Source organism: Salvelinus namaycush, chromosome 5, assembly GCF_016432855.1.
Source record: "Salvelinus namaycush isolate Seneca chromosome 5, SaNama_1.0, whole genome shotgun sequence".
In the NCBI taxonomy this organism is placed as follows: Eukaryota; Metazoa; Chordata; class Actinopteri; order Salmoniformes; family Salmonidae; genus Salvelinus; species Salvelinus namaycush.
In genome coordinates, this window is record NC_052311.1 from 17,196,916 (window position 1) to 17,213,272 (window position 16,357).

A 16,357-nucleotide genomic window follows, 5' to 3' on the forward strand; every position below is an offset into this window, starting at 1 on the left:
GCTGAGAAAAGGGGGTGTAGGCCAAGCAGGGTCTTGCTATACCCCCCGCTCCATCCAGATTTGACTGAATCCTAACAGGCTATACTTACTGGGGGATGAATTAAACCTCACAGCACTGGCTTCTAGTCACATCAGTGACTCATGCTCTTTCTTTCTTCCACTAACTCCTTGTATCTTTATATTCCACACAGCTCAGGCAGGCTTGGCTGCTCAGGAACAGTTTGGACCATATGCAGCAGCAGCAGCTCGCGTTCAAACAGGTTCATATTCAAGGTCCATTAACACCCATCAATACCCATTGCCCTTTGTTGCCAATGTAGCTGGCAAAAGAGGAGATGATACCGGATGTCCTCCCCTGTTCTTTCCCAGTTCCAGCTTCTCTCCTAGGGGCTGTATGGCGGGGGCTTCTCGTCGGGTGGGCAGTAAGGTGGAGAGTAGCATGGGGGGACCAGGGAGGACCACATGTGGCTGGCCCCCGACTGGGACTCATCAGACAGGCCAGAAGAGTCAGGGAACATCATGCTGGAGCCCTGAAGAGACAGGAGGGGGAAGGTGAGCCGGGGTTGAAACAACTTTGAGTTTGTACAAAGTTTGTACAGGCGACTTGAGTTTGTACAGTACTCATCCTATGGTCAAGCAGTGAGGACAGAATCATAACACCATTGACATAAACTCGTGATCTCCTCAAGAGTTTGAGCTACCCACACATAGTTTAAGTTAATCTTCAGTCCTAATGAATTATTCCTGTTAGTTGTGGCTTTCTGGGGGGTAATGAATGATGGATATTAGTAGTTTATTACCTGCAGGTCGTAGGCAGTATAGGGTGGCAGGTAGGGGGCATTGCTGTAGTAGCAGTTGAAGGAGGAGGTGCTGGGAGCTGGAAGCTCTGTGGAGACAGGGGCTGCTGGGAGGGGCTCTGACTCACACGAGTCAGGGGTCAGCATGGGCGTCTGTCCAAAACACATACATATAGAATGAGCAATACTGATACATGTAGTCCATGGTGTGCACACACACTCTCACACACACACACACGCACACACACGCGCACACACACAACAATGATTGATGAAGGGCCACACTAAGGGCCACACTAAGGGCCGAGGTGATAAGCTTTCATCTTGAGCAAACCCTAAGTAAATCAAATGCCTAAAATGCCTAATTAACATCATTCAACCTTTTAAGAATGGTTGGGCAACTTTTTAAGAATTGTTCGTTTCTGCCCACCGGGTTACTATCTTATACCATGTCTGCTCCTCCATCTCTGGGTCAGTGTCTTATATCATGTCTGCTCCTCCATCTCTGGGTCAGTGTCTTATACCATGTCTGCTCCTCCATCTCTGGGTCAGTGTCTTATATCATGTCTGCTCCTCCATCTCTGGGTCAGTGTCTTATACCATGCTTGCTCCTCCATCTCTGGGTCAGTGTCTTATATCATGTCTGCTCCTCCATCTCTGGGTCAGTGTCTTATACCATGTCCTGGGTCAAATAAATCCAATAAATACATTTAAATTGATTCAGCTTGAGGTTTGCATGTTTGGGAATATTCCATTGCTTCCATTATACTGTGTTAAACTCAATCAATCGCTGCTCAAGTATTTCAAACTATTTGACATAACTACGTAGGGGCGGCAGGTAGCCTGGCGAAAGGTTGCTGGATCGAATTCTCGAGCTGACAAGGAACAAATCTGTCGTTAACCCACTGTTCCCCAGGCGCCGTGGATGTCGATTAAGGCAGCCGTCCTCACCCCTCTTATTCAGAGGGGTTGGGTTAAATGCGGAAGTTACAGTTCAGTTGAACGCATTCAGTTGTACAATTGACTAGGTATCCCCCTTTCTTTCTTTAACTAAGTACACTATATACATCCCAGGGTCATATTCATTAGGCACCAAATGGAAGAAAGCAGACTGAAACTGGGAAGGAATACCTGAACTAGTCCAATAAGAACCACTTTCTTTCGGTTTCTGTTGAAAAACACTTTAAAACTTAATGCTAGGATGTGCCCTAATGAATACAACCCAGATATGTCCTGCTGTTCATCTCACCATGTCCTTGAAGCCTCCCAGCACGGCGGCGGTGATGATGCCCAGGAAGAGAGCGATGATGTTGAGGATGGTGACGGACCACAGCAGGTGATAAAGGTGTACCACATCCTCGCAGCTCCCCACCTCCGTGTACTCGTGGTAGCCCCCCATCAGCTCCACACGGCTGGGCCAGTGTGTGGGAGAGGTGGGTGTACGAGATCAGGAAGGACAAAGAGTAAAGACATACAGAAGTAAGTAAGAACCACCTACTTGAGACGCACGGCTACAGAGAAAAGTGTAATTTGTACCACATTCACTGTGTATTTAATTCTTTGATAGAAAATGACAACAGAATATAAATACATGAACATAAGTTGGCCTTTGGCTGTCAAATGGAGTTGAAATGGAGGAACTAGCTACAACTACTAGAGAGTAAGAGCTGGGGGACAGGTAGGTGGACTGGTCTTCATGCAGGAGTGATACACTCATTCCCATGGTGTGTTCCAAGCAAGAAGACTTCTACACAGCTACTGTTAAAATCAACCACAACAACAGAAAATGGGTTGTTAATGAGTCTCAAGGGGCTAAAAGAAAGGGACCTACTTCCAAATCATGGACGTTTTCCTAAACTTTTTCAAAACATCTTTATTCCCATGTCCCAAAAGAGGATGTTCTCTGAAACATAAGTCCAAAAAAGATTTTTAAATGTCATTTTTCCAACGGTGCTGACCTTAGAGCAAACACAAAATACACTAAAACAGCACAAGGGTAAATACGTGAGGTAAACAAGGAAATAATCAAACTAAGAAAACAATCAAATTGAGATGAGTTAAACTGCCTCTCAGACTGCGAGATAATATCAAAATAATCCTGTGATGACAGAAGTTGGTGAAAGAGACTTGGGAAACTCACTTGCCACAGTTGTAGAGGTCACAGCAGTAGCAGGTATTGGATTTCACACGTAGGTTACAGGTTGCACGGGATGCTGTCTGGCAGTGAACCTAGATTTCACACAGGCAGTCACTGTTATCACACAGTAAAGCATCTGGATCATGCTCTCTATATTGAGAACTGATGGATTTTCAAATCTAAGGCAATGTTTAAACCACTTTAAGGCAACTTTTTAACTTTAAGGCAACATATAAACAACTTTAAGGCAACCTTTCAACAAAGTGGTGATATGAGTGTGCACTTACGTCTTCATAATCCACAGAGGATTTTGAATTGGCGTAGAAATCACAGCGGCCGGCATAGTAAGGTCTAAGGTCCTGGGGCGTAACAAAACATACAAACATTTCATCCTACTGTTTAGGTTTTACACATCACTAGAGAAGAAACAACAGCATCAACCACACCAGCAGAATACACTGCAACAACACTAGATTCAAACTCACTTATGTCATATAGTTACTCTATACGTAAGTAACCAGTATGTAATTAATACTTTCTCATGGAAAATACAGAAAAGGTACAAAAACAATGATATAATTAAGCAATAACGCACGAGGGGGTGTGGTATATAGCCAGTATACCATGGCTAAGGGCTGTTCTTAAGCACAATGCAACGCGGAGTGCCTGGACACAGCCCTTAGTCGTGGTATATCGGCCATATATCACGAACCCCCGAGGTGCCTTATTGCTATTATAAATTGGTTACCAACGTAATTAGAGCAGTAAAAATAAATGTTTTGGTCATACCCGTGGTATACGGTCTGATATACCATGACTGTCAGCCAATCAGCATTCAGGGCTCGAACCACCCAGTTTATAATTGAAAATAATTGGCAATGGTCATATTATATATTAAATCAGTTACTAGTGTGGTTACTGTGTAATAACACCAAAACATTGATATTCCATATGACTGCATGTTAACTGCATTAGAGCTTGGCTTATTGGCTCTGCTTGGTACTGCTACTCACTATGTGTCTGGCTGCAAACACCCCATCCACAATGGCACAGCAGAAGGCAGCCACCACTCCAAAACTGATGAACACAATGGACGCCACCAGCTGTAAGAGAAACAAAGAGTGATGAGAGAAACAAAGAGTTATCCACTTAGACCTTAGTCTTATTACCTTCCATTGGAAAGTCACCTCAGGGGAAATATTCTCATTCCATGAATAAATTATTGTGTTTGTTGTTCTGCATCTAATGTTGTACATTATGTATTATCTACTACATGATGTATTATCTACTACATGAAGTATTATCTACTACATGATGTATTATCTACTACATGATGTATTATCTACTACATGATAATGCCCTCGAAGCCAGTGTTTGGAGGATATATTGGCATGGGTGTATATCCTCCAAACACCAGCTTCGAGGGCATTATCACTTTTACGGGTTACCAACATATTCAAATAATGATTGACACATTTTCATGAAAAACGTTATTTTGATAAGTTTATTCGTATTATTTCATCCTTCCACAAGATATAGTCTCGACACAAATCTAGGGTTGCTACCCAAGCCGGCTGGTTGTTGTTCTATCAGTTCGGTTGCCAGAGACGTGACCCAGTCATTCAGTCTTTTTGTTCTGTAGCTATGGACGCGACCCAGTCGTTCGTTCTAAATGTTCCATTGCCATACTGACTGGCAACATTCTTATCCCTTGCTTGCTAGCTAGCCAACTACGGCTAACTTACAGTCACGTCAAAAAGTGCAGCCAGAATAATGGAAAAGAAGCTGCATTTGCATTTGTTTAAGCTGTTTTCTAGTGACATTTATTTGGATACATCCATAACAATGAGGTAATGAGGCGCGATTTCGCCTGGCATAGAAAATGTGCTCACTTGTCAGGACACTGTTGTTCAGAGGAGCTAGCCAACAACACAGCTAACACAATCACTTCAAACTGAAGCTGGAAAGACTGCAAACTAGTTACACTTCGTTTCGTTTGACCTTTTTTCAATTGACATTTCTTTTATATATATATATATAGGCACCTCGGGGGTTTGTGGTATTTGTGGTATATGGCCAATATACCACGGCTAAGGCCTGTATCCAGGCACTCCGTGTTGCGTCGTTCTAAGAACAACCCTTACCGTGGCCAAATACCACACCCCCTCGGACCTTATTGCTTAAATGTATCTATTACATTATGTATTATCTACCACATTATGTATTATCTACTACAGTATTCAAATCAAATCAAAGTTTATTTGTCACGTGCGCCGAATACAACAGGTGTAGACCTTACAGTGAAATGCTTACTTACAGGCTCTAACCAATAGTGCAAAAAAGGTATTAGGTGAACAATAGGTAGGTAAAGAAATAAAAAAGGCTATAAAAGTAGCAAGGCTACATACAGACACCGGTTAGTCAGGCTGATTGAGGTAGTATGTACATGTAGATATGGTTAAAGTGACTATTCATATATGATGAACAGAGAGTAGCAGTAGCGTAAAAGAGGGGTTGGCGGGTGGTGGGTGGGACACAATGCAGATAGCCCGGTTAGCCAATGTGCGGGAGCACTGGTTGGTCGGGAGCACTGGTTGGTCGGCCCAATTGAGGTAGTATATACATGAATGTATAGTTAAAGTGACTATGCATATATGATAAACAGAGGGTAGCAGCAGCGTAAAAAGAGGGGTTGGGGGGGGGGGGGGGGGGAGACACAATGCAAATAGTCCGGATAGTCATTTGATTACCTGTTCAGGAGTCTTATGGCTTGGAGGTAAAAACTGTTGAGAAGCCTTTTTGTCCTAGACTTGGCACTCCGATACCGCTTGCCATGCGGTAGTAGAGAGAACAGTCTATGACTGGGGTGGCTGGGGTCTTTGACAATTTTTAGGGCCTTCCTCTGACACCACCTGGTGTAGAGGTCCTGGATGGCAGGCAGCTTAGCCCCAGTGATGTACTGGGCCATACGCACTACCCTCTGTAGTGCCTTGCGGTCAGAGGCCGAGCAATTGCCGTACCAGGCAGTGATGCAACCAGTCAGGATGCTCTCAATGTTGGATGCTCTCGATGATCTACTACATTATGTATTAGGTACTACAGTATTACCTATCACATGATGTATTATCTACTACATTATTATCTACTACATCATGAATTATCTACTACATGATGTATTATCTACTACATTATGAATGATCTACTACAGTATGTATTATCTACTACATTATGCATTATCTACTACAGTATGTATTATCTACTACATTATGTTTTATCTACTACAGTATGTTTTATCTACTACATTATGTTTTATCTACTACAGTATGTTTTATCTACTACATTATGAATGATCTACTACAGTATGTATTATCTACTACATTATGCATTATCTACTACAGTATGTATTATCTATTACATTATGTATTATCTACTACAGTATGTATTATCGACTACATTATGTTTTATCTACTACAGTATGTATTATCTACTACATTATGTTTTATCTACTACAGTATGTATTATCTACTACATTATGTATTATCTACTACAGTATGTTTTATCTACTACATTATGTTTTATCTACTACAGTATGTATTATCTACTACATTATGTATTATCTACTACAGTATGTCATGTATTATCTCCTACATTATGAATGATCTACTACAGTATGTATTATCTATTACATTATGTATTATCTACTACAGTATGTATTATCTACTACATTATGAATTATCTACTACAGTATGTATTATCTACTACATTATGCATTATCTACTACAGCATGTATTATCTACTACATTATGCATTATCTACTATATTATTAATGATCTACTATATTATGAATTATCTACTACATTATGTATCATCTACAACATCATTATCTACTACATTATGTATTATCTACTACATGTTGTATTATCTACTACATTATGTATTATCTACTACAGTATTATCTACTACATTATGTATCATCTACTGCATTATGTATTATCTACTACATTATGTATTATCTACTACAGTATTATCTACTACATTATGAATTATCTACTACATTATGTATTATCTACTACATTATGTATTATCTACTACATTATGTATTATCTACTACATTATGTATTATCTACTACATTATGAATTATCTACTACAGTATGTATTATCTACTACATTATGTATTATCTACTACAGTATGTCATGTATTATCTCCTACATTATGAATTATCTACTACATTATGAATTATCTACTATATTATGAATGATCTACTACATTATGTATTATCTACTACATTATGTATTATCTACTATATTATTAATGATCTACTATATTATGAATTATCTACTACATTATGTATTATCTACTACATTATGAATGATCTACTACATTATGTATTATCTACTACATTATGTATTATCTACTATATTATTAATGATCTACTATATTATGAATTATCTACTACATTATGTATTATCTACTACATTATGTATTATCTACTACAGTATTATCTACTACATTATGTATTATCTACTACATTATGTATCATCTACTGCATTATGTATTATCTACTACATTATGTATTATCTACTACAGTATTATCTACTACAGTATTATCTACTACATTATGTATCATCTACAACATCATTATCTACTACATTATGTATTATCTACTACATGTTGTATTATCTACTATATTGTGTATTATCTACTACAGTATTATCTACTACAGTATTATCTACTACAATATTATCTACTACAGTATTATCTACTACATTATGTATCATCTACGACAGTATTATCTACTACACGATGTATTATCTACTACATTATGTATAATCTACTACAGCAATATCTACTACAGTATTATCTACTACATTATGAATTATCTACTATATTATGTATTATCTACTATATTATGAATGATCTACTACATTATGAATTGGAGTTGGAATTATAGGTAACTTCAATACCTGCTTCTAATTTAATGTGGCATTGTAGCTGTTGCAGGTGCCCTATGATAGTGTGTCTATGTGTGTGTGTGTGTGTGCGTGTGTGCATGATGTGTGTGTGTCTATTCACACATGAAATGTGTTCTTGCGTATGTGCGTGTGTTCATATATGAGTGTGTGAGGACACGTGTAAACCAGGTCACTGAGAATGCAGCGTGCCCTGGGTGCGTGAGTATGAATGTTCCCGGTGAGGAGACGGGGTGGGGGTGTATATTGGGGGTGGGCACAGGACAACAGTGATAGAGTGCTCTGACTGTCACCTCGGTCCTGCGGTGCCCGCCCCACGTGGCACAGTGCCCAGCTCTTTTCAGGCATCGCTACCCTCACCCTCAAGTCCTTTCACTTCTCAAAGAAAGACAGCATGTATTCAATGACACATCACCCCACCCTTTCTACAACACTCTACAGCCCTCCCTGGGAGGAGAGGAGAGGAAGGAAGCAGTAGCCAGGGACACCACACATTCAAAAGCAACCAGCAACTGCAGGGACTTGGATCTGAGCCAAGATTCATTCCATGGGAATATATTCCATCTATGTTTGGCAACATCAACAACAACAATATTTCCACATTTTGACATTGTCTAAAATCATGTATACATGTGTGGATGGTGCCGGATATATCCATATGTTGTCCACTGTATTATGTGGGAGGAATGCACTAGGTTAGCAACAGTTCCACTGTATTATGTGGGAGGAATGCACTAGGGTGGCAACATCTCCACTGTATTATGTGGGAGGAATGTGGTAGGTTAGCAACAGTTCCACTGTATTATGTGGGATGAATGCACTAGGGTGGCAACAGTTCCACTGTATTATGTGGGATAAATGCACCAGGGTGGCAACAGCTCCACTGTATTGTGGGATGAATGCACTAGGTTAGCAACAGTTCCACTGTATTATGTGGGAGGAATGCACTAGGGTGGCAACATCTCCACTGTATTATGTGGGAGGAATGTGGTAGGTTAGCAACAGTTCCACTGTATTATGTGGGAGGAATGCACTAGAGTGGCAACAGTTCCACTGTATTATGTGGGAGGAATGCACTAGAGTGGCAACAGTTCCACTGTATTATGTGGGATGAATGCACTAGGGTGGCAACAGTTCCACTGTATTATGTGGGATGAATGCACTAGGGTGGCAACATCTCCACTGTATTATGTGGGAGGAATGTGGTAGGTTAGCAACAGTTCCACTGTATTACGTGGGAGGAATGCACTAGGGTGGCAACAGTTCCACTGTATTATGTGGGATGAATGCACTAGGTTAGCAACAGTTCCACTGTATTATGTGGGATGAATGCACTAGGGTGGCAACATCTTCACTGTATTATGTGGGATGAATGCACTAGGTTAGCAACAGTTCCACTGTATTATGTGGGATGAATGCCCTAGGGTGGCAACAGTTCCACTGTATTATGTGGGATGAATGCACTAGGTTAGCAACAGTTCCACTGTATTATGTGGGAGGAATGCGGTAGGGTGGCAACAGCTCCACAGTATTATGTGGGAGGAATGTGGTAGGGTGGCAACAGCTCCACTGTATTATGTGGGATGAATGCACTAGGTTAGCAACAGTTCCACTGTATTATGTGGGAGGAATGCACTAGGGTGGCAACAGTTCCACTGTATTATGTGGGATGAATGCACTAGGTTAGCAACAGTTCCACTGTATTATGTGGGATGAATGCACTAGGGTGGCAACAGCTCCACTGTATTATGTGGGATGAATGCACTAGGGTGGCAACAGTTCCACTGTATTATGTGGGAGGAATGTGGTAGGGTGGCAACAGCTCCACTGTATTATGTGGGATGAATGCACTAGGTTAGCAACAGTTCCACTGTATTATGTGGGAGGAATGCACTAAGGTGGCAACAGTTCCACTGTATTATGTGGGAGGAATGTGGTAGGGTGGCAACAGCTCCACTGTATTATGTGGGATGAATGCACTAGGTTAGCAACAGTTCCACTGTATTATGTGGGATGAATGCACTAGGGTGGCAACAGTTCCACTGTATTATGTGGGATGAATGCACTAGGTTAGCAACAGTTCCACTGTATTATGTGGGAGGAATGCACTTGGGTGGCAACAGTTCCACTGTATTATGTGGGATGAATGCACTAGGTTAGCAACAGTTCCACTGTATTATGTGGGAGGAATGCACTAGGGTGGCAACAGTTCCACTGTATTATGTGGGGAGGAATGTGGTAGGGTGGCAACAGCTCCACTGTATTATGTGGGATGAATGCACTAGGTTAGCAACAGTTCCACTGTATTATGTGGGATGAATGCACTAGGGTGGCAACAGCTCCACTGTATTATGTGGGATGAATGCACTAGGGTGGCAACATCTTCACTGTATTATGTGGGATGAATGCACTAGGGTGGCAACAGCTCCACTGTATTATGTGGGAGGAATGCACTAGGTTAGCAACAGTTCCACTGTATTATGTTGGAGGAATGCGGTAGGGTGGCAACAGTTCCACTGTATTATGTGGGATGAATGCACTAGGTTAGCAACAGTTCCACTGTATTATGTGGGATGAATGCACTAGGGTGGCAACAGTTCCACTGTATTATGTGGGAGGAATGCGGTAGGGTGGCAACAGCTCCACTGTATTATGTGGGATGAATGCACTAGGGTGGCAACAGTTCCACTGTATTATGTGGGATGAATGCACTAGGTTAGCAACAGTTCCACTGTATCATGTGGGAGGAATGCGGTAGGGTGGCAACAGTTCCACTGTATTATGTGGGATGAATGCACTAGGTTAGCAACAGTTCCACTGTATTATGTGTGATGAATGCACTAGGGTGGCAACATCTTCACTGTATTATGTGGGATGAATGCACTAGGTTAGCAACAGTTCCACTGTATTATGTGGGATGAATGCCCTAGGGTGGCAACAGTTCCACTGTATTATGTGGGATGAATGCACTAGGTTAGCAACAGTTCCACTGTATTATGTGGGAAGAATGCACTAGGGTGGCAACAGCTCCACTGTATTATGTGGGATGAATGCACTAGGTTAGCAACAGTTCCACTGTATTATGTGGGAGGAATGCGGTAGGGTGGCAACAGCTCCACAGTATTATGTGGGAGGAATGTGGTAGGGTGGCAACAGCTCCACTGTATTATGTGGGATGAATGCACTAGGTTAGCAACAGTTCCACTGTATTATGTGGGAGGAATGCACTAGGGTGGCAACAGTTCCACTGTATTATGTGGGATGAATGCACTAGGTTAGCAACAGTTCCACTGTATTATGTGGGATGAATGCACTAGGGTGGCAACAGCTCCACTGTATTATGTGGGATGAATGCACTAGGGTGGCAACAGTTCCACTGTATTATGTGGGAGGAATGTGGTAGGGTGGCAACAGCTCCACTGTATTATGTGGGATGAATGCACTAGGTTAGCAACAGTTCCACTGTATTATGTGGGAGGAATGCACTAAGGTGGCAACAGTTCCACTGTATTATGTGGGAGGAATGTGGTAGGGTGGCAACAGCTCCACTGTATTATGTGGGATGAATGCACTAGGTTAGCAACAGTTCCACTGTATTATGTGGGATGAATGCACTAGGGTGGCAACAGTTCCACTGTATTATGTGGGATGAATGCACTAGGTTAGCAACAGTTCCACTGTATTATGTGGGAGGAATGCACTTGGGTGGCAACAGTTCCACTGTATTATGTGGGATGAATGCACTAGGTTAGCAACAGTTCCACTGTATTATGTGGGAGGAATGCACTAGGGTGGCAACAGTTCCACTGTATTATGTGGGATGAATGCACTAGGTTAGCAACAGTTCCACTGTATTATGTGGGATGAATGCACTAGGGTGGCAACAGCTCCACTGTATTATGTGGGATGAATGCACTAGGGTGGCAACAGTTCCACTGTATTATGTGGGGAGGAATGTGGTAGGGTGGCAACAGCTCCACTGTATTATGTGGGATGAATGCACTAGGTTAGCAACAGTTCCACTGTATTATGTGGGATGAATGCACTAGGGTGGCAACAGCTCCACTGTATTATGTGGGATGAATGCACTAGGGTGGCAACATCTTCACTGTATTATGTGGGATGAATGCACTAGGGTGGCAACAGCTCCACTGTATTATGTGGGAGGAATGCACTAGGTTAGCAACAGTTCCACTGTATTATGTGGGAGGAATGCGGTAGGGTGGCAACAGTTCCACTGTATTATGTGGGATGAATGCACTAGGTTAGCAACAGTTCCACTGTATTATGTGGGATGAATGCACTAGGGTGGCAACAGTTCCACTGTATTATGTGGGAGGAATGCGGTAGGGTGGCAACAGCTCCACTGTATTATGTGGGATGAATGCACTAGGGTGGCAACAGTTCCACTGTATTATGTGGGATGAATGCACTAGGTTAGCAACAGTTCCACTGTATTATGTGGGAGGAATGTGGTAGGGTGGCAACAGTTCCACTGTATTATGTGGGATGAATGCACTAGGGTGGCAACAGTTCCACTGTATTATGTGGGATGAATGCACTAGGTTAGCAACAGTTCCACTGTATTATGTGGGATGAATGCACTAGGGTGGCAACAGTTCCACTGTATTATGTGGGATGAATGCACTAGGTTAGCAACAGTTCCACTGTATTATGTGGGATGAATGCACTAGGTTAGCAACAGTTCCACTGTATTTTGTGGGATGAATGCACTAGGGTGACAACATCTTCACTGTATTATGTGGGATGAATGCACTAGGGTGGCAACAGTTCCACTGTATTATGTGGGAGGAATGCGGTAGGGTGGCAACATCTCCACCCTATTATGTGGGATGAATGCACTAGGGTGGCAACATCTCCACCCTATTATGTGGGATGAATGCACTAGGTTAGCAACAGTTCCACTGTATTATGTGGGAGGAATGCACTAGGGTGGCAACAGCTCCACTGTATTATGTGGGAGGAATGCGGTAGGGTGGCAACAGCTCCACTGTATTATGTGGGATGAATGCACTAGGGTGGCAACAGCTCCACTGTATTATGTGGGAGGAATGCGGTAGGGTGGCAACAGCTCCACTGTATTATGTGGGAGGAATGCACTAGGGTGGCAACATCTCTACTGTATTATGTGGGATAAATGCACTAGGGTGGCAACATCTCTACTGTATTATGTGGGATAAATGCACTAGGATGCTTTGGATGTTAGTTGTTTACTGATATTTGCTCCTCATCCAGCCTCCCTGTAGTTTCTGTGTGTTAAGGCTGTCACGCTACACACTCATTATTCATTTCGGGAGCTATGGGGAGTGGCTATGCCCCTGGCACCACCCTTCATCTGCAGTTCCTTCTGTACATTCCTGCGTGGACATCTGTCCTCCTCCTCTTACACATGTCTATTTCTGGGTGCATCTCACAAGAAGCCCTAGGAGCTATTTTCTGATAGCCACGCTAAAACCCCTGTGAGCCAACTGTGTCGTTCTGCTAGAGAAGGTAGCTGTGGTTGTGTGCCCATGCCACATGAAGACCACAATTTGGATGTAGTCTATGTCAAGTGAATGCAGCTTAAATAATTGGATTGGGTTATTGGTGGTGTATGTCTGCAGAGAGATATAGAGCCGTGGCATAGAAACTGATACGGAAGTGCAGGCGTAATATAATTCCTCTTACCATCTGCCTCTTGTTTTCTATCAGATGGGCTCCGATGATTCCCAGAAAGGAGCCAAAGCCCAGCTGAAAAAAGAGCAGACTGTTGATAGGGCGCCAGTGGAACTGGAATAAATAGGAAATTCATTTGAATCAGCAATTACAACACAACACTGAGTCCCTCAGGATCAGGAAATGGCCCTTCCATTCGGTTCACCCAAATGACCTTTCCCCAGAAATAATAAAACGGCCCTGTTCAAATACTGTAGAAATGCATCCTCCCTTCCTTGTTTCCTTGAGGTACTTCATGGAAGTAATCACAGGTCTGTAACAGTTTACCCACCTTTTGCCGAAAAAGGCATTGAAAGTATAGGGTGCGTTACTTTTTTTTCACCACGACCGGTGATCAGAGTTTACCCACCTATTTTTTACCACTACATCACTGGTAGGAAGGTAAGGAAGGATGCATTTCTGAAGTATTCGAACAGGGCCCATATCTATAATCGTGACATTGATCACTCAGTAAGATACATGTGGTGAAAGTACAGCCAGTCTCAGCTCTATTCACACAAGTTCACAATAACATTTATCTTGATCTATCCTAGCCAATGCTGTTCTTAAATATCTGGCTTATTATTGTATCTGAAATTTGATTCACTGGTCTTTCTTCAGAAGAATGACCATAGTTGATTTATTCTTAGAGACAGCCTAATCAACATCCACTGTCACGCCCTGACCTGCTTCTTGTGTTTGCCTCCACCCCCTCCAGGTGTCGCTTATTTTCCCCAGTGTATTTATCCTGTTATTCCTGTCTCTCTGTGCCAGTTCGTCTTGTATGTTTTTCAAGTCAACCAGCGTGTTTTCCCGTGCTCCTCCTTTCTCTTTTGCTAGTCCTCCCGGTTTTGACCCTTGCCTGTTTTCTGGACTTCATACCCGCCTGCCTGACCATTCTGCTTGCCCTGCCACGCCTGCCACTCTGTACCTCCTGGACTCTGAACTGGTTTTGACCTTTAGCCTGTCCATGACCATTCTCTTGCCTAGCCCTTTTGGATTGTCAATAAATATCAAAGACTCTAACCATCTGCCTCCTGTGTCTGCATCTGGGTCTCGCCTTGATAATCCACACTGAATAGAATAGAACAAAGGACATTTCTTTTTACTGTTAGGGAGCTTCTTCTTTAGAACTTGTTATAAGCATGTATGAGTCTTAATAATGGCTTAGAATAAGGTTTACAATATATTAGTATAAGCTCTATAGGACCACCACTGTTGCTTTCTTCTGAGGCAGAATGCTGAGAGTTGTATAGATGGGGACTCTGAAGCCAATTTATGGATGATGAGTACATGTTTCATCCTCTAATGACAAACATGCTAAATAATGAATGTGGGGGAAATGCCACCCTCTGAGAGACCATCATAAATTATCACTCAAAAGCAGCTAAAAGAGAGCTTACATCAGCCAGAGCATATTACCCTGGATGGTATGCAATACTCTTTTCATAAACACTTAAAGTTACTTAAAGTCTGCAGGCATAACGGGCTTTAGAGTAGAAAAGAATAGAGTAGAACAGAATAGAGTATAATAGAATAGAATGGTATAGAATAGAGTAGAATAGTAAATCTGTGACGGAATTTCTTGTTTATAACTAATTATTATAATAATAATAATAACAATAATAATGTTATTATAGAAGCATGTATAAGCATGTATAAAATATTTATAATGTATTATAAGAATCAAGCTTTTAATATGTTATGTCGCTCTGTGTAACAACATTTAAACTTTCTCAAAATGGCTGGTATTTAGTTAGGATCGAGAGGATGATAAGCCATTACAAGAGGGTCATATACTCATGACAAGTCTTGTGATGCATTATAGTGTTACCCTCTTCTCGTTGAGGTATGACATATCGCTAAGACAGTAAGATGTTAGACTTCTACTTACAATGACTCCAGGGTAGTAGCCACCGACTGTGATGTTCTGTGTCCTGGTGGTGGCTGCCAGTCCAAAGATAAGGATGAGTACAGACACAATGAGCAACATCATAGTGACCATGATGGACTTCCGTTTCCTCTGTTTGAATGATCCTGGAAGACAAACACAGCGTTAGACAATATACCTGTATATACCCTCAATATACTGTACCTGTATATACCTATATATACCCTCAATATACCTGTATATACCATCAATACACAGTGGTGGAAAAAGTACCCAATTGTCATACTTGAGTAAAAGTAAAGATACCTTAATACAAAATTACTCATGTAAAAGTGAGTCACCTAGTAAAATACTACTAAAAGTCTAAAAGTATTTGGTTTTAAATATACTTAAGTATCACAAGTAAATGTTAATGCTAAAATATACTTAAGTATCAAAAGTAAAAGTCTAAATCATTTCAAATTCCTTATATTAAGCAAACCAGACGGCACAGTTTTCTTTCTTTTTTATTTATTTATGGATAGCCAGTGGCACTCTCCAACACTCAGACATAATTTACAAACAAAGCACCACCTAAAAAAATTCTAATTAACAATAATAATTGGTACCCTTCCCCAGATCTGTGCCTTGACACAATCCTATCTCGGAGCTCTACAGACAATTCCTTCGACCTCATGACTTGGTTTTTGCTCTTACATGCACTGTCAAATGTGGGACCTTGTATAGACAGGTGTGTGCCTTTCCAAATCATGTCCAATCAATTGAATTTACCACAGGTGGTGTCCAATCAAGTTGAAGAAACATCTCAAGGATGATCAATGGAAACAGGATGCACCTGAACTCAA

General features: G+C 41.6%; 1 protein-coding gene across 1 annotated transcript; it reads right to left on the reverse strand.

Annotated features, from left to right (window-relative positions):
• Window positions 1-383: 383 nt before the first annotated feature.
• Window positions 384-15,760, reverse strand: LOC120046952 (transmembrane protein 255A-like). The gene is made up of 9 exons (XM_038992503.1): window positions 15,748-15,760; window positions 15,516-15,658; window positions 13,595-13,657; window positions 3,948-4,037; window positions 3,222-3,293; window positions 2,938-3,026; window positions 2,047-2,209; window positions 801-950; window positions 384-530 (listed from the first exon to the last, which is right to left on the reverse strand). Exons 1-9 carry the CDS (start codon window positions 15,758-15,760, stop codon window positions 384-386), a joined length of 930 nt encoding a protein of 309 aa, XP_038848431.1.
• Window positions 15,761-16,357: the final 597 nt, after the last annotated feature.

Bases quoted from the DNA above. Each gene is read 5' to 3' on its own strand.
- LOC120046952 (XM_038992503.1), bottom strand. The intron at 2,210-2,937 runs GTGAGTTTCCCA...ACACTGGCCCAG, and splicing joins GACCTCTACAACTGTGGCAA to CCGTGTGGAGCTGATGGGGG. The intron at 951-2,046 runs GTGAGATGAACA...TGTTTTGGACAG, and splicing joins TGGGAGGCTTCAAGGACATG to ACGCCCATGCTGACCCCTGA.